The 22,860-nt window shown below is 39.1% G+C and overlaps 2 protein-coding genes across 3 annotated transcripts; both read right to left on the bottom strand.

Moving 5' to 3' along the window:
• Positions 1 to 905: 905 nt before the first annotated feature.
• cplane2 (ciliogenesis and planar polarity effector 2) lies at positions 906 to 3,640 on the bottom strand. Of its 2 annotated transcripts, XM_047346698.1 has the most exons (6): positions 3,282 to 3,640; positions 2,280 to 2,432; positions 2,056 to 2,180; positions 1,782 to 1,921; positions 1,447 to 1,500; positions 906 to 1,288 (listed from the first exon to the last, which is right to left on the bottom strand). In XM_047346698.1, exons 1-6 carry the CDS (start codon positions 3,388 to 3,390, stop codon positions 1,075 to 1,077), a joined length of 795 nt encoding a protein of 264 aa, XP_047202654.1. In that variant the 5' UTR covers positions 3,391 to 3,640; the 3' UTR covers positions 906 to 1,074. The 2 variants fall into 2 exon arrangements, with proteins under 2 accessions (XP_047202654.1, XP_047202655.1); XM_047346699.1 differs by lacking the exon at positions 1,447 to 1,500.
• A 3,203-nt stretch (positions 3,641 to 6,843) lies between these two features.
• Positions 6,844 to 22,642, bottom strand: epha2a (eph receptor A2 a). The gene is made up of 17 exons (XM_047348441.1): positions 22,496 to 22,642; positions 20,816 to 20,883; positions 18,584 to 19,220; positions 13,730 to 13,885; positions 13,297 to 13,629; positions 11,944 to 12,071; positions 11,644 to 11,824; positions 11,434 to 11,536; positions 11,168 to 11,220; positions 10,956 to 11,081; positions 9,923 to 10,108; positions 9,738 to 9,799; positions 9,400 to 9,609; positions 9,065 to 9,214; positions 8,627 to 8,820; positions 7,989 to 8,144; positions 6,844 to 7,602 (listed from the first exon to the last, which is right to left on the bottom strand). Exons 1-17 carry the CDS (start codon positions 22,566 to 22,568, stop codon positions 7,494 to 7,496), a joined length of 2,925 nt encoding a protein of 974 aa, XP_047204397.1. The 5' UTR covers positions 22,569 to 22,642; the 3' UTR covers positions 6,844 to 7,493.
• Positions 22,643 to 22,860: the final 218 nt, after the last annotated feature.

The following is a 22,860-nucleotide window of genomic DNA, read 5'->3' as shown; positions in this document are numbered from 1 at the left end:
TAGTAATGAGCCTTCTACTGTTAAGCCTAACTGTTAATGAAACCAATTTTCCTCAGAAAATTAAAAAAATGGGGAGACTGGTGGAGACCTAACAGCTCTCCACCAGTCACTGAGGGTCATTGCCAAAGAAACTGGTGATAAAGGTTGCTGTATCCAAGCATACTGGAAAGCTGAGTGGAAGGATGGTGTAGTGGAAAAGGGTACACAGGTACCAGGTATAACCAGTGTTTTGAAATTACAAAAAGTAGCCCACTCAACAGTTTGGGAAGATAAACTAAGATTGGAGTGTGGCTGGAATCAACTTGTAGCTGCCATAAAGCAAACATGTATGACCTCAACTGAGCAACCTGGGTTTCCTTAAAATCTTCGATGAGCCACAGGTTGCACGATATACTGCATTGATGCAGTAGGAGGCCTGACCAAGCACGGACTGCATCTAACGTGCTATATATTCACTGTACTTTTTTTTTTTTTTCTTTTCCCAGGGTCCAATAATTCTACTATACCCTGATTTACACAGTAAAAACTTCTGGTCAATGATGCAAATGAGTTTAACAAATTGAAAGTTCAGAAGGTGGTACCTCCAAATTCTCATTCATGTTTCAGGCATTTTAAGTCGATGTAGGATGTAAAGTAACACACAGGTATTTGAACTAAGCTCCATTTTCAATTGTTTCCCTAATTACGCTTTAGTACAGGCTTTGCTTTGTTTGTTGGTAAAGTACATAGAATTGTCAGACATTCCAACTAACCACTAATAATTTGACACTTATTAAATTCAGTATAACGCTACAGTTTTCCCACTGGCTGAACTAGTCAGATAAGCTTCCGCCTCGAAGGCTGATGGGTTACTACGTCTTTTTGTAAAATAGAACCTAAAGAAAAATTTCAGTTCATATACTGTATGAAAATGAGCTTTGCTTTTATTTAATTTTTTTTACAAAAGATCCATTAAGTCCTATATGTTGGATCACAAAACAAAATCAGCTCCTGTTGTAACTGTATGTAAGGAGACGTTGGCCGCCCCCTTTTATTTTGACTATCCCATACCAAAATGACCTTGATCCTTTCCTTTTAAAGTAGAGTCACTGACTCTTGCTGTGGATGCTGACCAGCTCTAACACAGTCCTGATGCCACAGATTCTCTGCAAGGCAGTTGAGTATGGGGGCTACGTCACCCAGCCCATCGCTGACCTCCCCACCTGAGCGGAGCACAGGTAACCTCCACGTCTCCTGGAACTTCCTGACATCTTTCTCTGCTACATCGCAGTGCATGAAGAGATCAAACCTGAAGCGAGCATTAAGGAAAAATGTGTGCCTTTAAACTGATACCTAGTAGGTTTTACCAGCGTCAGGTTGATTCTGTTAAGTTTAGTAGCAGGCATGGACTGGTTAAAGCATCGTGATACAAGGTATCAAAACTGCTACAATTCAAACAGTTCTCACCGTTTCAGGTCCTTTTCCTGAGTTACCAAAAAAGCCACCCACTGCTGTGCACTCCTGGTCAGCTGGCTGAAAGGCTAATCAATTTTTCTCTCATTTACAAGAAAAACAAACTGAATTTTTTTCCAGTTGCAAAAATAAACATAACATGTAAACTAAATGAGCATTACCCAGCAATCTTAAAATGTTACAGTTGGCTTGTTGGTTAAGCATTAAACTCCAGGCTCTTAGCTGACATTTTTAAGTTTTTGTTTGTATGCAGCATTGTTTGCAAAGAATGTCAATATACAGATACATATTAAAGACTGCTGTAAATAATGATGTATGTGAAAGGATACTTTGTGCCAACCACCACTTTGGCAAGGCAGCCATGAGATGACTCGGTCCATTTAGGAATTTGATTTAACAAATCTTCAAAGGACGTCCTGTCAGTGAAGGAGAAAAGGAAGAGAACTGCGTCCACTTGTTCCTTACAGGACTGAAAGAGGGAACAAAGAAAACATAGGGGGATAAATGTTCCAGAGACTCAGGTGTTTGTTACTCTGTTTAACCCTTAATTCCCTCCTAACCGAGGAGGGAATTGATAGCAAATCCTTGATATTTAATACATACTGGAAGCAAATGGTCAAATCTGCGTAAGGCACTTTCGCCACAGTCCCACAGCTGCAGACGAAAAAAAAGCACTCTGCCATTTTCTATCAGCTTCGCAGGCCAGTACACCACTGTCGTCTGAATACCTTAAACAGCATCAGAAACATGGCGTGAAGATTTAAAAGCAGCAAACTCTGTAAATCTATTTGTATGAGAAAGTTCTCAGTGCTTCAAATCAAACCTACCTGTGGTTTCATGATGCACATTAGGAAAATTCAGGCCAGCAAGGCGTGCAGTGAGAGCAGTTTTCCCAACTCCACTTTTACCCGAGATGAAAATCTTATAATGAACTGTGTCCACCGCTGCATGTGGGGGCATCACAGGAGACTCCAAAAGACCTGTTTTGGGGAGAAACAACAAAATGGTTCACATGCTTAATGTGCTGGGTGAAAATCTGAGTGTTTGTCAGTGAGTGGTGTTCACGATCTCAAATGAGGCTGTCCAAATCTAAAGAATTTAAGAAGTGTCTAGCTTGTTTTATGTTTAGTTTTAAATCTCCCAAAAATATTAAATACATGAAAATGTGGGTGCCACACAGAAAAAGTTATCACTCAAATCTCAGAGATGTTTTTCCATCAATGGCCATAAGTGGGTTTTACCTTATTAGAACACTAAAAGAATACGTTCTGAAATATACGCTGGTACCAATCCATGTAAAAACATTAGCAAAGCAAAAATTAGACATGGACACTTGACGTAAACCTGAATCCAAGTGTACTCCAAAGTTTCTGATGGAACAGATTTAGCTAAACTTTTTCAAGGGCACCAACAAGCAATTCAGTTCTTTCTTCATTGAGCTGGAGAAATTATACAGACGTCAAACCTTTTTATATATCCTAAGCACTTATGCAGGGCGTGCAACCTCATGAGGCTTAAAAGAGACTTCTAAATTAATACCTGTGTACCGGTGATCAGAAATGTCTTCAAAAGGTGCTAAAAATTTGCGAGGAGGAAGCATGTACAACAAAAAGAAGAGCCATAGAACAGAACCTTGGGGTACACCAAATGGAGTAGACTTTGAAGCAGTAGGTTGCCAGACCTGTCATGTATGGTTTGGAGATGATAGCACTAATAAAAAGACAGGATTCGGAGCTGGAGGTGGTACACCTGAAGATGCAAGGATTCGGTACTGGAAGTAACTAAATTGGGTTTGGAAATGATCTAAGCTTTAAAGTGTTAATAATTACCAAAGTTCTTTCGTTTCTTCTTGTGCATAATCTTGTTGAAATATTCTTTGCTTTCTTTACATCGGTGCCAGTCAGGGATAAATGATCCTGGAGGAGGAACTCTTGCCATGGCATGCAAGTTATGCAGCTAGCATCACAAAGTCTTGGGTTTCGTTCCGCACACAAATACACGGGTTCGTTTAGTTGACCGAGTTCTGCTTTAAAACGACGCTTCTTCACTTAAATATAATCAACAACAGTGGTACAGTGAAAACGACATGTAATAAAAACAGCTGTGGTTTAAAAAAAAAAAACTGTAATAGCAGTAACGCTAAAAGTTCCGTAAACTTCAACCCGTTCCTTGACAACCGGATTCGTCACTTCCGTTCGGAATGTTACCTTCAGGGTCTGTCGAACAATTTTACTCGTACTATTTCAGAACAAAAATTTTTTTTTTAACTAACATACGTTAGGAAAGGAGATGAGAACATATTTCTCTCCTTTTTATCAGCAAATGATATCAAAGATTTCCGTCAACTTGAATTAGTTTATTCACTGCAACACTGTTTGCAAAGTTGAATTCATTTTGCTCAGTGTTAGATCATAGCTGATAAGAGTACAGGTCCTTCTCAAAAAATTAGCATATTGTGATAAAGTTCATTATTTTCCATAATGTCATGATGAAGTACTTTTTTCGGATGAAAGCAAATTCTGCATGTCATTCGGAAATCAAGGTGTCAGAGTCTGGAGGAAGACTGGGGAGAAGGAAATGCCAAAATGCCAGAAGTCCAGTGTCAAGTACCCACAGTCAGTGATGGTCTGGGGTGCCGTGTCAGCTGCTGGTGTTGGTCCACTGTGTTTTATCAAGGGCAGGGTCAATGCAGCTAGCTATCAGGAGATTTTGGAGCACTTCATGCTTCCATCTGCTGAAAAGCTTTATGGAGATGAAGATTTCATTTTTCAGCACGACCTGGCACCTGCTCACAGTGCCAAAACCACTGGTAAATGGTTTACTGACCATGGTATCACTGTGCTCAATTGGCCTGCCAACTCTCCTGACCTGAACCCCATAGAGAATCTGTGGGATATTGTGAAGAGAACGTTGAGAGACTCAAGACCCAACACTCTGGATGAGCTAAAGGCCGCTATTGAAGCATCCTGGGCCTCCATAAGACCTCAGCAGTGCCACAGGCTGATTGCCTCCATGCCACGCCGCATTGAAGCAGTCATTTCTGCAAAAGGATTTCCGACCAAGTATTGAGTGCATAACTGTACATGATTATTTGAAGGTTGATGTTTTTTGTATTAAAAACACTTTTCTTTTATTGGTCGGATGAAATATGCTAATTTTGTGAGATAGGAATTTTGGGTTTTCCTGAGCTGTATGCCAAAATCATCCGTATTAAGACAATAAAAGACCTGAAATATTTCAGTTAGTGTGCAATGAATCTAAAATATATGAATCTTAAATTTTCATCATGACATTATGGAAAATAATGAACTTTATCACAATATGCTAATATTTTGAGAAGGACCTGTATAACATTTTATATATTTCAATGACCATAAAATGCTCTAGTTTGGGAGTGTAATTTTCCCATTTTCGGTTTCCCATGAATGTTGTACAAGGACATTCCGCCATTCACCACTTGGCGTCGCTAGAGAACAGCATTTTAGGTAAAGTTTGGTAGAGCCGAAGAAATTAAACAGAACAGCTAAATAAATTATCCCATAAAAATCCTCTAATTTTTATGATCACCTTTTTCCCTTAAAGAGAAAACGTTTCAAAAACTGCATAGAGGTATTATTTATTAATGTGTTCATTTTATTTATTTTCTTTAATGAATGCTATTCAGTTCTCACCATACAGAACAAATACTTTATCGTTTCGAAAAAAAGAAAATACACTGAATGCTAGTATAAATTTAAATTCTTGCTCTTGATAGGATTATGGAAGTAGGTAGAAAGCTACGTTTTAAGTTTCTTAAGCGCAGAACCCGCAGTGTGTTCTGTTAATATTTCCTTGAGAGGAAGAAGCAAAAAGCTGAAATGGAATCAATTTTTAAAGAGCTTCTTTAAACCTTAGAACAACAGCCAGGTAATCTCTTAGATTAGGCTTAAAGTCACAAAGCTATAAACTGACAACCACTTTAAGAGTTCCTCGGTAAGATCTATGTTAAAATAGAGTCCTCTTAATTAAACTAACACACATCAAAGTGTAAGCTGGAAAATGTTGTTGATGACCTATTTTTGTATTTTCCGTAGGATGTTAGCATACTGAAATATTTGAATGCAGGCTAAAATACAAGGCTCTTTATTTTTTCTGTTTTTATATAATATTTTTACATTATACATTTTTTCTTCTTTTTTTTTTAATCAACTAACTTTGCACTACCTGTGTGTCTTTGTTTAAATAGTTTCAATGTCAGTCTGTGTTGAGCAAATGTGTTTACTCTGCACAGAGGTAAAGGTCATGAATCTTTAGAAGCTTATTTTTCTCTGTCTTTAGGCCTGTGAATTCTACCTCCTCTTTGTCACAGCTGTCAACACATATGAGCCTCCTACTAAGGACTGTGGGTACATCCGGAATGGGTGTAGACGTTGCTCGGTCTCTGAATGATGAATATGTAGTGGAACATGACACAGATTTTGGACATTTAATGAATCAGTCCAACTATTGTTGGACTTCTGTTGACGTCTGCATGTGATTCTTTGTGTATGTGGGTACAAGGAGTTGTTTCTGTAATGGATTTTATGCTAAGATTAAAAAGTGTTACAAATGCCATCATGTTATTTAAAAAGGTCAAAACAGACAAAGATAAATCTACTGATTTTTTATTGTATTTTAATAGTGCATAGGAGGGGGTTTTTCCACATTATTTGTGCATCAGTACTTAATGTCCAGTAAACATTGTGCCAAGCCCGGCCAATTTAACATGGCAGTAACTGATGTGAAATGGAGCACAGTTGTATATGTGTGAAATTCTGCTCTGGCTTGCAAAGTCAAACTCCTTCCAGACGAAAACTAGCACCAAACACACTCTGTGAGGCAACACAACTAATTAGAAAGTAAAACAAACTGTAAGCTGGCCTTTAAAGCTCTTATAGCTGAAGAAGGCGTTTCATGCATATGCAACACAGTATAAGTATTACATACAGTCGCTTGCAAAAGAATTTAAATTTGTTTGAAAGGTATTTTATTAAGATTCATTTGATAGACCAACATAATCACCATCCCAGTTGTAAGTCTTTTGCAGGTTTAACTCTGGATTTAGCTGCACTCATGTTCCCTGTCACTGCTAAAAATTCATCCAAAGAGCATAATGCTGCCACCACCATGTTTTACAGAGGGGAGTGTGTTCAGAGTGATTTTGTGATGTGTTTGTTTTCCTCATCATAAACATCTGAGGTTTCACAGAACTGCTGTATTTATACAGAGATTAAATTACACACATGTAAACTCTGTTTAGTAATTGGGTGACTTCAGAAGCGAAAGTGTTGTGTGTGGCTTTATTTAGGTCCGTCAGGGTAAAGGGGAGATCAATTCAAAGGCACACAGACACATCACAAAAAGAAACAAATGTATCCAGCCATTAGGCAACAGACATTTTATTCAAAAACAAACAGCTGGATCTGTGGTTTCATATGACAAATTACATAAATATAAAATACAATAAATATTAAATAAAAATGAACAGTTCTATTAAGACATGATGTAAACAAACAAATGAAAATGTGTGATGAAGACATTTACTGCAAAACATAAGCATCTGTAATTTTTTTGCCCTGAGTGAAATTTGATTCTCAAATTTAAAAAGAAAGTCAGAAATCACAGAAAGTAAAACACAAAGACTGAAGGATCCAGAACAACTGGATGAAAAAGGGAGTGCTTGGTATACTTCAGTCAGTTACTACAAGTGCAAGCACTCTCACATTATGCATTATGTTTTTATACACTCTTAACTACATCATAGAAACTGTATATGTTCAACATATCAAACATTTTTATATAAATTATTCTCTTATGATATAGTACACAAATTTGTTCAGTTCTCAGTCCTTTCTGAGTGGTTGGGTGACTCCTCTTTAATCTTGCAACGCTGGGCCACATGAAGACAAAAAAATCCTTGCAGCGTGCTCAGTTTCACCCCACCTCCCCTTTCAGTCTCTTCATAGTCTCTGAGTGAAATGGCATGGCCAGTCAGTGCACTTTGATTTGGAGGAATGCTTAGATCACACTGCAAACACGCTGAGGGAGCTGGTCTCGTCTTTCAGGCCCAGGATGCTGTATGCTATCCTCTTCATGTGGCCGGGCAACCGAACTCCAATGTTCCTAATGTCTCTGAAAAGAAGCAAATCAACAAACCCGTCAGAAACCTACACACAAGTGGCAATCTGTAGTGTATGAGGATGCAAATGTCACATTCCTGAGGTAAATGTGCTAAACTGTGGCGTAATATTGGCTTAGAGCACCATTTTGTATTAGAAAGTTTAATTTGCGCAGAGAAGTAGGGTAAGTAATAGACTACGTTTCTTTAAATATTTATCTTAAAAAGTTAAAGCAGTCATATAGCAACAAATCAAGCGTAAATTGTTTGAACTGTCCGAACGTTACTGTGGCATGTCAATTAAACCAGATAACAAATGCTTGAGCCAAGAGTTTTATAATTACTCATTGTAATAATAAAAAATGCAGCATGTTGTGGGATAAATTAACACATCACTTACTCATGCCTCAAAGCGAGCACGTGCTCCATGGTGGTTATCCCTGCTCGAGTAAAGCTCTCATTGTACTGACTCATCTTGATGGACTCCAGCCACTCGGGCACCGATCTGAACATGGTGTTGTCACAGCCGCTGGTGCTGGGCAGACGGATGGAAACGCTGCGAGAAACAACAGGAAATGTTCATGTTATGGTTTTCTGTGCAAGTAATGCTGAAACAAAACTTGTAATTTCTCTCTCTTTCTAAACTTTCTCACAAAAGTTATTGCAGAAATGATATTAGTAATAATAATAACCACTAAATTCTGCTTTTTAAATTTGTTAAAACTCCAGGTAACCATGGGGATATGCATACTATTTTATGAATTTTAAATTTTCCCCACAGTCTTTATCAAAAACATAGTAGTAATAATAAATAAATTAATAATCTTTTTTGAAAAGTGGCAAAAAAAACAGGTATCCAGGAGATATTTGTACTTTTTTTATTTGCAGTAAGAATAATAATAAAAAAAAAAAAAGATATGGAAGGTTTGTATGAGTACATTTTCCCAACTTCATAAACAATATATCAATTAACTGATGTGAGTTATTTTTTTTATGTCACCTGAATTAGTTTAGGAAAAAGAGGCATTTTGCCCTTACCGTGGGTCAAAGTCAGCGATGATTTTCAAACACTCTGGACTCTGCAGAAGTTTGTCCAAAATGTTGACGATGTCTGAAAAGCGAGGTCGCTTGGAGCGGTCATGCTGCCAGCACTGAAGCATGAGCTGGTAGATGGCGGACGGGCATTCCATCGGAGCAGGAAGCCTGTAAGCCTCGTTGATAGCCTTCATGACCTGAGGAGGAAAGGGGGCCTGAGTTAAGGCAGTTCTTGAATTTCAGGTAGATTTATAACCTAAAGTCAGTTTTAACAGGCAACAGTCCAACCAACTGCTGTGAACCTATACAGACATTAAGATTTGATGAAGATGGTGAGAAACCACACACTGGCCATAAGGTTGCTTTCTCTCACCACATACCAAACACAGGCCAAAACAATCAGTCATCACAGCCATAAGGGTCGTGACAGATGAAACATACCTCATGGTTGCTCATGTCCCAGTAGGGCCGTTCTCCAAATGCCATGACTTCCCACATGACTATGCCGAAGCTCCACACGTCGCTGGCCGAGGTGAACTTCCTGTATTCAATGGCCTCTGGAGCAGTCCAGCGTATGGGGATTTTACCTCCCTGACACAAGAGAAACATCAACAAATCAAGCTTAATATGTGAAGGGAAAGGAAATATGAGACGGTGAGGGACCAACGTTTAGGAGTTGAAACATATTTAATGTGTAGTGGATACAGACTGAACCTAGCAAGAGTTTGAATTTCTTATTCTCCTTTCTAGGCTGTGAAATCGAAAGCTAGACTCACTCTGGTCGTGTAGGTGCCCTCGGCATCGTCCTCCAAGATACGAGACAGACCAAAGTCGGACACCTTGCACTCCAGGTTGCTGTTGACCAGGACGTTTCTCGCTGCCAAGTCCCGGTGGACGTAATTCATGTCAGAGAGGTATTTCATGCCAGCAGCTATTCCTCGCAGCATCCCCAAAAGCTGGTATGAAGGAATCTCTGTATCATGGTCCTAAAGGAAACAAGAGAAAATACTAAGTTGTTGTCCCTGTTGTCATAAAAATGGAATACAAGTGACAATGAAACATATAAGAACAGCTTCCTTGATTTTCAAAGTCTTCAGAAAATACAAACACCTACCTTCAGATACGTGTCCAGAGCTCCGTTCTCCATGTATTCTGTTACTATCATCGCATGCTTAACTGAAAATATAACAAAAGTCATTATAAACAAATTTATTATAGCACAAATTAAACTTGATAAAAAGGTAAATTAAATCTACATCCACTTGGACGTTGAAGTTCTATTTAAGGATCCACACTCACATTTGGTGACGACCCCTTCGAGGCGGATGATATTTGGGTGTGAGAACTGACCCATGATGCTGGCCTCGCTAAGGAAGTCCTGCCTCTGTTTCTCTGAGTAGCCGGGCTTCAGGGTCTTGATGGCTACAGCCACCTCTGCTTTCCCGGGAACCTTCATTACACCACGAAACACTTCCCCAAACTCACCTGATTAACACAGAAAGTGGGACAATACTTTGAACATGTTGCAGAGAGATGTAATTAAGCTCAGAGTTGAACAATAAATTGTCTAGTGACTAGAAATGTTAGATTTTATGGTTAATCGGCTCTGATTGGTAATTGGCTGGTCAAAAAACAAAACAAAACAACAACAAAAATCAATCTTTTTTTCCTGATCATTTAACACACCATACCTAACTACCAACAGGTTGTGACAGCCTTTAGTGTGGAAGTTGTTACTGAGGGAAGACGACTCAAAAGTTGGCTATTTTTAGTATCAGAGGTGTTTAAAATTAAGTTATTTTAAGAATTTAAAATGCTGAAGAGGCTTCTAGAAGAGAAGCTCTGTTTTCTATGGATGCACGTTGGCTATTTCCTGCTGGCTGCTATACTTATTTAACAAGGAGGATATTTTAGCAGGTTGAACAAATTACAGCAAAGTTGCTCTTTTTACTTTTTTAAAGAGTGTAATCCTGTCTGTTACAAACACTCTGGATTCTGGTTGTAATATAAATAATTAGTGGTTGCTCAATAAAAAAGGCTGTTTAAGGCTATTTTATAGTTTTGATAGATGAATGAATTATTTGATTATTGTATACAATTATATGAATGAAGAGTGACAGCTCTGGAACTCTTTGATTTTACTATCAAAATGTTGTTAAACAATTTAAATTTTCAATTTTCAGTATTTTGTTAATTGCAATTTTTAAAGTAAAATTCTAAACAACTAAAATCAGTATCGGCAGGTCTGAAATATGGTGATAAAAAACTGGCCACAAATCTCTAATCAGTGTGTCTGTAATTAAACTTGATGGGTAATTGAAAAGCCTCTTACCAACACCAATTACTTTTTGTTTGCTGATCACATTTGGGTCGATTTCTTTGACAAACTTTTGGATGGCAATGTTAGGGTCTTCGTACGTATGTGGGTCGACGTACGCCTTCAGAGGCTTAAGGTGATCTGAAGAAGACAGAGTAACCATAAATAGGTTAAAAAGAAACTTTTAAATATTGTTAGATAAAACATTGCTTGTCTGGTTTATTAACCTGTAGAAAAATAGGGATCTTCAGGTCCTCCTCTGCCACGAGAGCACAGTCTCCTGAGAGGAAAAACAAGACCAATCACTACGGGACTAAGCAGAGTAGATGTCGGCTTTTTTATAATTGCAGGTCAGCCTCAGCTAAATAAGACAAAGATTTTATTCCACAGCAGCACCGACTATTACTAAAATCCCTCCTTTGTTTTGTGGCTGATAATCACAGAGTTTCCAGGTTTGTAGATGGAATATAACATTTATCTGAATGACACACACCTTCTTCGGAGCAGCAGGACGGCCACTACAACAAGCAGAATAACAACCACTCCAACCACTCCTCCCATCACCAACGTGGGCTTGTTCTGCATCTGAGATTCAGCTGCATAGATCATACAAAATCAGAGATATGTCATTTTGAAATAGACATAAATACAATATATTATTTTAATATGCTCTGGGTTTGGTAGCTCTTATGGCTGCTGGTACCTAAAGCTGATGTATGAAATGTTTGCTCCTTGCTGTAGCTGCCAGGCATAACTTCAGGATTCAGTTTGACCAAAACTCTGAACATGTAGGTGGTATCTGGGGTGAGATCATTAATCTGGACAGAGTTTTTGTCCAAAATTAGGACTGTGTAGGTGGTCACATCACTCTCTCCCTCAATATCCTGCAAAGACAAATTTAAATTGTGTTACAAAGACTGATTCTAACACTAATCTTTATTAAAAATCTACTATAATAGCCCCTTATAACTTTACGTGGGAGAAGAAAAGCTCTCCATCTTACTTTTTTACGGTACATAAGCTCATAGTGGTGATTAATGTGGGCTGGAGGTCTGCGAGACAGAGTCCAGGACAGAGACAGACTGGTGGGACCACGATCATCCAGATGGATCGACGTCACCTTGGGGGGATCTAACGGTCGGCAAGAGACAGAGTGTAAAATAATGGTTAGTGACTAATCATAGTGTTTGGAAATGAAAGCCTATGAGATTCAGTGGGTCAGACTAAATTCTTCTCTGTGTAGTAAGTCCATCTTTTGTAGAAGCCTTTAATTGAAAGGTTGCACAAAAAACAGTTTTTCCTTCTCTGGTTAAAATCCTAGCTTACTATAACTCTACAAAGGACACCTTTCTTAAGACTTTAACTATATTATATAGAGCCACAAAGTCCTGCAAAACTTTTGCCACCCCTGGTAAAGATGTGTAAAAATGTTTAAATGACTGTCAACATCAATTACAGTAGCACACTATCACACCAAAGTATTTAGAAGGAAAACCACTCTTTAATTTGAGTAAATGTTTTCTGTGAGGAAATTTATTGTATTAATCAACAGCAAATAATTATTTTATTCATTTATTTATTTTTACCAATTCACAAGTGTGACAATTATTGACACCACTAACAATTCCTATAAAATAAATGTAACTGACATTTTTTTGTAGTTTTGCATGTTTGCCCAAGCGTTTAGGGGCTTTAATTTGGTGATCCATGACTTCCTGTTTCCTTTAACATAAGTATGATATGACTCAAAGCCTATGCTACTCTTCAAAAATCGGAAAGAGAAAAGAACATACCATTACTTTTAAATCATGCTTCTATTAGATAGAGTTTCAACATTTATTATTTCTTTTTCTTTTATTGTGTTGTTGATTTTTATTGTTTTATTTAGATTTAACTAACATTGTTTGTTTTATTTATTTTGTATTTTATTGAAAAGGACTTTATATGTTTATTTGGGAAAAGCGATAAATAAATCAAATTTTCTTACTAAAGTAAGGCCAAAGTGTGTTGATCTTCATAAGTCAGAAAATTACTACAAGAAAATCTTATGTTCTCAAATCTTTTCCATAATGAAGAAATGGTCTCTGTGTCACATCCTATTCATGGATGTCAATTATTTCATGATGTGGGACTTTTTTCAGACAATACAAATTTACTCAAATTAAATACTGGATTTTAAAAAATCTTTAGCGTGAGATTATGCTTCTACACTAAAAGATTAATTTATTTTAACATTTTTATACATCTTTATCACAATGATTATATGGTTGGTGCTGTAAAATTACAGGGCACTTAAGATCAAACATTAAAAGTATTTAGCATCCCAAACAAAGGAATCAAGGTCCATAAATCTCACTTGTATAATCCAGAGTTGTGGTGATAGTTGCAGTGGCCCTCTTTGTGCCATACTGGGACACTCCACTACGAGCCTCCACAGTGAACGTGTAGTTGTGATGAGAATCCAGGTCACTAATAACAACTTGGGACTCCTGAAGTTCTGTCGGACCGCTCTCAAAACGGATCTTCTCACCACAGGGGACACACTGGGGCTCGTCACAGATCTCACAAGCCACGCTGTAGGTGAGGTCGCTACGGCCTCCTGTCTCCAGAGGTGGGCTCCAGGACAGTAGCAGGCGGCCCTCTCCTGAAAGGGTGGTGGAAGCGAGGTCGCGTGGGGCACTGGGCGGAGCTTAATGGTGAAATAAATCAGTCAGAGAAGTCCTTTCAAACAGATCTAGTGAGTTCAGAGGAAGCTTGAAGTGTAAAAATGACTGAGTGGGATATCTTACCAGAGCAAGCTGCTGTCGGAGGATCTGAAGGGGATCTGAAGAAGCCATCCTTACAGAGACACTCAGTCGCACCAGCTAAAGAAGGCTTGGTGTTATCTGAACAAACTTGACATAACCCACTGGAGACAGATGGTTTGAAGTAGCCTGGTTTGCATTCTGTGTGAGAGAAAAAGGGTGTGTTCATTTCATGTGACATATGAAAAAGACAAACAGAGGAAGGAATGAGCGATCAAAAAGCAAACAATAAGCCTGTATCCGTCGGTCCGGCCCCTTTCCAACCAACAGGAAGCATTTGTTGTGGGTAACCTATAATCACATAGTCTTTGTATCCAAAAGAATGAGACGGGATTTCCCTGACGATCTGCCTCTACTCGTCTTTTTTTTTTTGCCTGGAGGCATGATCTCAGGTCACACTGCCGGAGTTTACCGGATGGCAGCCGGGCAATAAATCCATCAGGTGATCGGATCTCTCCTTTCCCCTGTGAACTCTGCGGCTCAAATTTCGGGTAGATAATATTTTTGTTTTTGCCAAAAGGAAATGGCTCCTTGGAAACTGGTAGAGTTGTTTAAACTGACTTTTTTATTGCAGAAAGAAAAAGCTCTCCAGGGCATGAGAGGTTAATGAACATCCATGCAGGACAGAAATCAGAAAGCGGGATGCAATTCAGGCTGAGGTTGTTGTTTCTGCCCTTTCTTCCTTCCTTTGTGGAAGCAGATGCACATATTTTCTGAATGGGATAAGGCCACAGTGTCCACTGGATGGTGAACCTCCGCCCCAGTCTCAACTCTTTTGCAGCCAGCAACAGGTTTGCCCTGTATTTAGTTCAACTCTGATCAGCTTCCCTGTCCCACCAGAAGAAAGGCATCCCCACAGCATGATGCTGCCCTGACTATGTTTCACTATGGACATGACGTGTTTAGAACATTAGTTTTCCGCCACACCTAGCTTTTTGCATGTTGGCCAAAAACTTTCATTTTGGTCTCATCGTCCAGATAAACTTTATTTGTATGTGTGCATCTGTGGAAGGTATCAATGCAGGACTACAGTGGGGAAGAGAAGGTTACAGAGCTGTGTTTTTGCAAAACATTTAAAAGACCCCATCATTCTCTGCTTTCTGAGGATCTGCCTTTATTCTGGTGCCTGTACTGGTGGCAGAGAGAAGGGGTCGGGCTTACCTTGGATTAAAGACAAGGGCATGTTACTTCCCCACCAAAGCAGGAGGACCTTTGCACCCCAAGTAGTGCTGGTGCAGAGAAGGAGCAGGCTGAGTGTGGGATGAAGATGAATAGAAGGGGGATGGCGGGGGTTAAGGTCTGGAGCACCAACAGAAGCTCTCTCTGGGGAGTCACTCGGCGACAGAGGGGTGTCGCCGAGGTTATTTCGAATAAGAAAAGGGGGCCTGCCCATTTTGTCCTGAGCTGGAACAGCAGGACCTCTGTCACGTACTAAAGGAACTACAGCCCCATTCATCTATTGTCTGTGAGATTGGACCGAGTGGTGCCATAAACATGTTGCATTGCTCTTTATAAGCTCATAATTGGCAGCATGTGTGCAGAGTAAAAAACCCAAACATTGTTAATGCAAACTGTGGCAGCAAGGAACCCCTATCTAAATATTTAGCATGTATTTGCAATGCACATCTAATGCAAATAGCCTGCATTTGCATTAGATGACTGCAGGTTTTCCAAATGATTATTTTTTTTATCTCTACGTTTGTTCTTTTGATGGTCTCATGCTTTCTTGGACTAAAATTCTCAAAAGATCGTAAGTTACGCGCTGGTGCATCTTATAATTGAAACTTTTTGTTTTTCCCTTTGTGGTTCAACCCATTGTTGTAATGAGTGGAACGTGGATTAGGGAGCTCGTTGCGTGTGTTAACAACCGGATGAAAGAGCAAAAGAAGACCGAGTGGGGCATGTCATTGGCCAACAGCTGTTCTGTGGCTCTACTAATCCTCTTGACTAAATTACACCCCACAACTAACTAAGCAGCCCTCGAAACTAACCTCCCCTCATGCACCAACTGTCCACCAAAGGACAATCTGCTTATTTGTGTCAGTCAGCATTCCTCCTCATGTCGCTTCTGCTTCCTTTTCCAACAATAGTTGAACTCGTCGGTAGAATCCACACGCAGGACATGAGCCTGTTAGGATATCACTTTCTCTTGTTGGTTGACAGAAGATTGTTGGGGGTTTTCCTCGTGTAAAAACCGATGTTTCCTCTGTCTTTTTTAAATCAGGTTTTCATTCAGACTTTGGAATCATACATTTCCTAGTTAAAAGCAAATTTTCTGCTTTTTTGTGCCAACTTCCGTTTCCATCTCCCAGTATGGCCATTATCAAAAACCTTGAAGACTAAAACATTTCTCTGCTACGTCTTGATTTTTTTTTTTTACAATGTGATTGCGATACTGGTGCTTTGAAGTACTGTTCTTATCAGTCACTGGTATGTTGGGCTGAACTTTTCTTTCTCAGTTAACTGGTCTCCTAATCAATTCTTTGTTTAGTTTATACAAAAAAAAAAGCAAAAATAAACATCAACAGTGCCCTGGGGACTTATTGGTATCCCTGGTAAAGGCTTAAAAAGGCTTAAAATCCCAGAAGCATAATCTCTCTTTGAAAACTTGATTACATTCCTTTTCAAATGTGCTTTTTGTATTTTGGTTTTTCATTATCTGTACCACTGAATTTGTTTTTAAATTTGTATTTTTAATCATGTTTTTATTTAATATTTTTTATGCTCTGTATTTGTGCTTTCTGAATTTTTTTTTTTTTTTATCTGTGAAAGGTGCTCTTTATTTTCAATTAAACATTTTTACTAGGAGTACCAATAATTATGGAGGGTGTTGTATCTGTGAAAAAGTGCCAAAATGCAAAAAGGAAAACACACCCACACATTGAACAGCCCCAAAAGCCCTTAATTAACCACTTAAACGATGGATTTCCTGGTGATTAGACCGTATAAAAACATTTTCCCTTAACTTTGCATGAATGGGCAGCCTGCTTACAGGAACAGGTTCAGAAACAGCATAACTTTGCCAGTCAAGGTGGCTCGGACTGTGAGGAGTCATAAAACCCCAGCCAGACTCAGTCTAACCCCTGAAAGGTGTGTCAGCCTCGTCCCTGCAATCTGTGGTTCCTGTTGCCTTAGCGACCAGCCCAAAACAAATTCCTGCGAGAATAAGACACACGGCGCTTTCAGGTAGTCACTCCAACACATTCACACGGCCCTTCCTCTAGTCAATCAGTATTGTAGGTACTGTGGTGACGTGAGGAAGAAAGAATCTTTCCCTGAAATCCTTGCAGCACACTGAGGGCCCTTCCTCCCTCCTTCCTCTTCAATCCATACCCTTTCTCCACCCACATTTCCTCCAGACATCTCAACACACCACACCCCAGAATACCAAAGAACAGACCAACTTCGGCACATGCGAATACCGCAGATAGAGCATGGATGCCAGGGCTGTGTCCTTTTGTTTGGTTGGTTTCTTATTTAATAAAATTATTTCTACTTATTTTTATATATTAACATGTTATTTGGTTCATTTGAATGTATGGACATTTGGTGTATTACATTTCAACATTTTGGAAGGTTGAGTGGAAGGAAAGATTATGAAAGAAAACTGAGCAAACAAGGACAACAATATCCTTTTTAAATAAGTCTATGTAATTTTCTTATTTTAACAAAAACAGTTCTGAGTTTTTAGTAGCTGTAATCCTCAAAATTTACACAAATAAATGCTTAAATACCTATACTTAATCCCTACATATACGGTATCTCTGTGTGTAGATAAGGAATCTATGAGCTTCAGTTTTTCATAGTGGTGTATGCAAAGATATTTTTAGAAAGTTGGGTGGAAGTAAAAAGTGTGTTAAAAAAAGTGTAGAAGCAACAGGGATAACTGCAGCTTTGAGAGGATTGTAAAGAAAAAGTTGTTCAAAGGTTTCAGAAGGTGTAAACTGCCTCATTTGCAAGGTAGCCATGTTGGAAATTGAGGTCAGGGTTGATAAGAAACTTCTGTCTTTCTTTCTTGGAAATCCAACTTCAGTGAAGCTTTCTGTTGATTTTTTCTTTCCACTAAAAATAGATTTTAGTAATTCTAACCCTACTGGTAAAACACAGCAAACTTATTAAGTCCAAGTCTAGTGTACTAATGTTTCAAAATGTCTGTCGGTATGGAAAACCTAATATTTACTATGATGGTACTTGATGGTATACAGAAAGTTCTAAACCACTGTCATATATTTTTCATTAACCTTTTTTAAACTAACTGTAAAAAATTTATTATATTTTCCTGAACATTCAACATTCGAATTTGTACAAATGTCTAAGAAGAGAAGAATTGTCCCCTTGTTTCACATTTTATACCAGTTTTGAACTTCAGAAGATTTGCATTTTTCACAGTAAACTAGAATTTGTTCTTGGGCGTTCAAGATCTGTAACTTATGCATATGCAACACAGCAGTTTTCCATCCCCATCGCATTCTAAAGCTTTTAACTGTCATTAAATAGTTTTATGATGTAAAAATCAAAGGTCAAATAGAGCTGTGACAGAGCTGTATTTTCACTGGAAGCCATAAAACAGTCTAAGCCCGGCCCCATTCCTGAGAGACCAGAGGTGGAAACAAAGAACTGTTGGGCAACAGGAACAAATATGATGAGGCATAAGTGAGAGACGGTTGAAGGTTCCTCACAGATTTATTTGTCTGTTTGATATGAAGAAACCCTTGTTTGCTTACTATTTCCTGACACAATTAACATTCCTGTGGACTCATTCCCCACCGCCAAGACAAATTTGTTACAACATTCAAAGCAAGACAAACACAGTTTGGGCAGATTTCTGGCAGGGCTTACCTTGGCAGGAGCTTTCTGTGGCTTCATATCCTGGGAGACACTGGCACTGGCCCACGGGAACCACCCATTTACCCTCAGCTGTGCAGTAAATGCGTGGGGTGGCCTGACTGATGGCATTCTTCACGCAGACTCCCTCCACCTCCCTTAAAGCATCTGCTGCCGTCTCCGGGAAGGCTGCCAGGCTCTGCACGGTGGATGGGCACGTCTTGTAGTAAACCTTGACGGACAGCAGGGCCACGCAGGCACCCATATCCTGGAAAGCCAGGTAGAAACCCTTTTTGGACAGGGGCCCCACACTCCTCGTCTCCGTGTTGACCTTCAGCACTCTACCTCTGGTGACCTCATCAGGAGCGATGGTGGCCACCTTGCGGAACTGCCCTTTGCGGAAGCTGGTTCCCACGTCGGCATCAGCCTCTGAGATGAAGAGGTTAAAGGTTTCTTTGCATGTGACAGAAGCACCGTCAAAGGTGTTGCAGTCCCGAACGACAAATCGGAGCTCCACAGAGACACGGCTGCTCTCTGGGCGTCTCTGAATGAAAGTTGTCCGTAACCAGTTATCCTGGTCAGTAGAGTCTATATTACAAACACTGTAGGTGTAAAAAAGTGAGCTGTTCACCACCGTCTGAACAATCTCCCACTGCAAAGAGGAGATAAAAAAAAGTATCACTATTAACAAATCATACATGAGACAACGCTTCTTTCCTGCTTTCTGAGAATCTCCTAAAGCTCAGAAGTCTGCTAAGGCTTATTTTCCATACATTAACGTTGTCCACACGTACTGCGTGTTCTCAACGTGTGAGGTTTTCCATTAACACACATGGCAGCATGCGTGGAAGGCATTAACCCAGCAGCTACTACAGTAGAACCAACATTTATGGCAGTTAAATAAACTTTGTAAGCACAACACTGGAGGGAAGGCATGGCAGCAAAGTCACCAGTAATTAGAAGGAAGCACTGACGTGTAGAAAGATTAAAAGGCTTAAGTCCTGATTAAAATTTAACACATCATATGTAAGCAGTTTGGGAGGGTTTCAGGGAACGAGTGTGTGCTTAAACTTTATAACTGATGTGGAAAAAAGGAAATTATCCATTTCTGAATTCAAATAAAGATAACATTTAATTTTCTTTTGTTTGACTAGTTGAAAGTTTTACACTGAAATTCAAGGGACACTTTAGATTGTCTTAGGTGGGATTATCTTTAAGGTTTATAAATTGCTAATATCTTACTTGTAGTAGAAAATACTTTTTTAGGAAAAATCCAGATTTCTCAATTGTTTTCCTTTTTGCGCTACAGCCATATTGGATGCTGAACTGTTGATGAACTCCAGCTTTCCCTGTCGGAATTCTGATTCCATGGGCATTCTGGTTTTGTATGTAGAGAATCAACCATTATGCAAAATTAACTTTTCCAAGACAGTTATCTGCAGGTATGGTGTTAACTGCTTATAAACTTCTAACATGACCTCATAAAAAAATTCTGGACTAGCCCTTTAAGTATCAAACTGTTAGAAGATTTTACAGCCAGAAAAAGCTGCATAAAATAATAATCCTATGTGTAAAAACTAAATAAATCTTGAACGTGGAACAAAGTTGTACTTGAACAAAGCTCAATTTGGACAAACAGGGAAATCCTTTTCAATACAACGCCAATCCCTACATTCTTAGATATTTGAGAGGAACAAGAAACACAGACCACACGCTGGAAATGGCCATATCCTGTTTCTTATTTTGGATCGAAAGCCACTAAACTATAGATAGAGATGGGAAGAATGCCTCTGTACATCTGGATGAGACTTTTTTCCTTTCTGTTGTTATTTTCTATATCTCCTCAGAATGTAATCTCTTCCATATTGAAAGGGAAATAGAGAAAATCTAGCTTTCTGGTTTAGGTATAAAGAGCAACCAATCCACTTTAGGTCTGTAAAACGCACTTTGGTAAAGTAAATTTAAATGTAGGTTGAACCCTGACATTTTAACGGCATTCATAAGCTCTTTATGAAAGGGTAACATTAACAAAAGACAAGCAGAGCTCTGCCAAACCTCATCGGTCTGCCGTTCATTCCATCTCTCCCAGAGAGCTTTTTTAGTGAAGCTAAATGAGCAAGAGGAAGGCCTCTGTCATTGTCACCCGGCAGGTTTTTAAACCAAGCTTCCAAGGAAGTCTTACAAATAAAAAGCTTCAACTTATGGATCTGGAGTCTTAAATGTGCCTGTCAAGGTCTAAATACTCACCCCGTTCTCATTTGGCAAAGTCAACCATCCCAACTCTGATCCAGAAGCTTTCATATCTAGCAACAAATCTGTATGGTAAAATGGAAATATATGACATAGTTACAACCAACTCATGTTCAACTGATAACATCTGACTCATGAATACAAACTGTGCTGCGCTGCCCTAAGGTCTAATAGAGAAGAACAGAAATAACCTTTTTGCTCCTCAGTGGGGAATTTCAGGTGTACCAGCAACAAATTGAAGGCAAGTTAAGGCATGCACATTGTCACAAGGGTAAAAATATAGAAACCGAATGTAAGAATAGGTGACTGTACAGTAAGCACAATTTGCAAATACTTTGGCCCCATTTCAGGCCTGTCGGTCCAAAGATTAAAAAAAAAATTATTCTCAAAGGACATTATGACCAGTGCACCTGGAACCTTAATAAATCTCAGTAAATTACACCGTAATCAAAACAAGTAATTATTTCAATAAAATATATATAAGCTTTTAATTCTGTTCACTTGGATGATTTAGGCTTACATGTAATGAAAACCCAAAATCCATTTTTTTCAGACAATAAGACTACCCTGCTTTTTCCTTCCACTCAACTTACCATTACTACGCGTGCAAACAGTAATCTGTGAAGAGCCAGCTCCTTCAGCAATGACCTTTTTTGGCCTGCCTTCCTTGTGGAGGGTGTCAGTGACTGCATTGCAACTAAGCGGTGTAGTCAAGATAGGGTATAATTTAAGCCATAACAAAACATGTCTCTACAAAAAATCCTTTTATTGGTTCCATATAATATTAACATTTTCTAAAAACAAAAAATTGGGGGGGGGGGGGGGGGGTGTTCATTAGCTTTGAACAGATTGATCAGTCTGTAATTAATCTGTATAATATATGAATTTTAGATTTTGCACTGGAAATAGGCTCCCAGATAAGATTCTTCTTGGGGCCCCTTGGAACCTTGAAGCGTATCATGATGTAATAAATACAAAGGAAAGCAAGAAACGTCCCCACTAACCAACACAATGTTCAAATATAAGCTATTGAGCTGTTAAATAAAACTCCCAGCTTTGATCTGACGGTGGGGACACAGTTTTATGGGGGGCACATGCCACGCTTTGACGTTTTAATCAGCCATGTCGGTTTGATACAGATTTTCAGGGACCGTGTCCCCCAGGGCTCAGGGTGCACGATTTAATAGTGTCTGAGAAAGGCGTGGGCTTTTTAAATGACCATGAAGCGGGGAAATACATGAATCTGCGTGACCCGAATCAAACAAAAAAGTGTGACATGTTAAATCAGAAAACAGGTGCCCCCCTTCAGCAGCTCCATTGGCAGAGGCTGACCAGTCGATTCAGTTAATGGAAGATTTGGGGGGGGGGGTTTGTCAAGAAAAAGTGAAAATAGATGCCATTTCATGTTCATAGTATTACGACTGCCAAGGTCAATAAAACAAGAAAGTAACTCAAAACGGGTTGCACTTGATTATTTAGCTAAAAAATAAGTTAAAAAATAAACAAAAACAAATAAAAGAGAAACAAAACACACCAAAGCAGAATGTTTAAGCAGTAAATGGAAAACAAAAGAATACAACCAGAAGCAAAACGTTAAATTCCAGCCTCCTGACTCATCAGGTGCGGTCCAGCTACACTATATTAGATTACTTTATACAACTTAAATAAACTACTTACGTTCTTCTTGAAGGGTGATAAATACTCGATTAATAAATAGGAAGAAGAAAAAGTTGATACGAGGCAGCTCCATGTTTCCACACAACTTTAAAAAAAAAAAACTCTTCGCCTGTCTCACTGGTTCCAGCACCCGATTAGTTGTGTCCACACCGGCTGACTGACTCAACTAGAGCCCCACTGCCCATTCAGCAACAGATGGCGTCATAGCTCCTCCCACCGTGCTGTGGAATGTGGAAGTACTCCAAATATGGAATTAGGAGGGCGGAGCCAAGCAGCTGTTTCATTGAGGAGAATTTGAACCCTCTTTAATTGCTCTAGGACTATTCTTAGGGCATATATAGGGCATATATATATATATATATATA

Source organism: Girardinichthys multiradiatus, chromosome 20, assembly GCF_021462225.1.
Source record: "Girardinichthys multiradiatus isolate DD_20200921_A chromosome 20, DD_fGirMul_XY1, whole genome shotgun sequence".
NCBI lineage: Eukaryota > Metazoa > Chordata > Actinopteri > Cyprinodontiformes > Goodeidae > Girardinichthys > Girardinichthys multiradiatus.
This window is presented reverse-complemented; position numbering and strand designations above follow the sequence as displayed.

What these genes read in the sequence shown, in the direction of transcription:
- epha2a (XM_047348441.1), bottom strand. Translation starts at nt 22,568, where the DNA reads ATGGAGCTGCCTCGTATCAACTTTTTCTTCTTCCTATTTATTAATCGA. An exon ending in ATTTCATACATCAGCTTTAG is followed by an intron (nt 11,537 to 11,643) that starts GTACCAGCAGCC and finishes TGATCTATGCAG; the next exon opens with CTGAATCTCAGATGCAGAAC. An exon ending in CTCTGGACACGTATCTGAAG is followed by an intron (nt 9,610 to 9,737) that starts GTAGGTGTTTGT and finishes TGTTTCCTTTAG; the next exon opens with GACCATGATACAGAGATTCC.
- cplane2 (XM_047346698.1), bottom strand. Translation starts at nt 3,390, where the DNA reads ATGGCAAGAGTTCCTCCTCCAGGATCATTTATCCCTGACTGGCACCGA. An exon ending in TGTGCATCATGAAACCACAG is followed by an intron (nt 2,181 to 2,279) that starts GTAGGTTTGATT and finishes ATGCTGTTTAAG; the next exon opens with GTATTCAGACGACAGTGGTG. An exon ending in GATTTGACCATTTGCTTCCA is followed by an intron (nt 1,922 to 2,055) that starts GTATGTATTAAA and finishes TCCCTCTTTCAG; the next exon opens with TCCTGTAAGGAACAAGTGGA.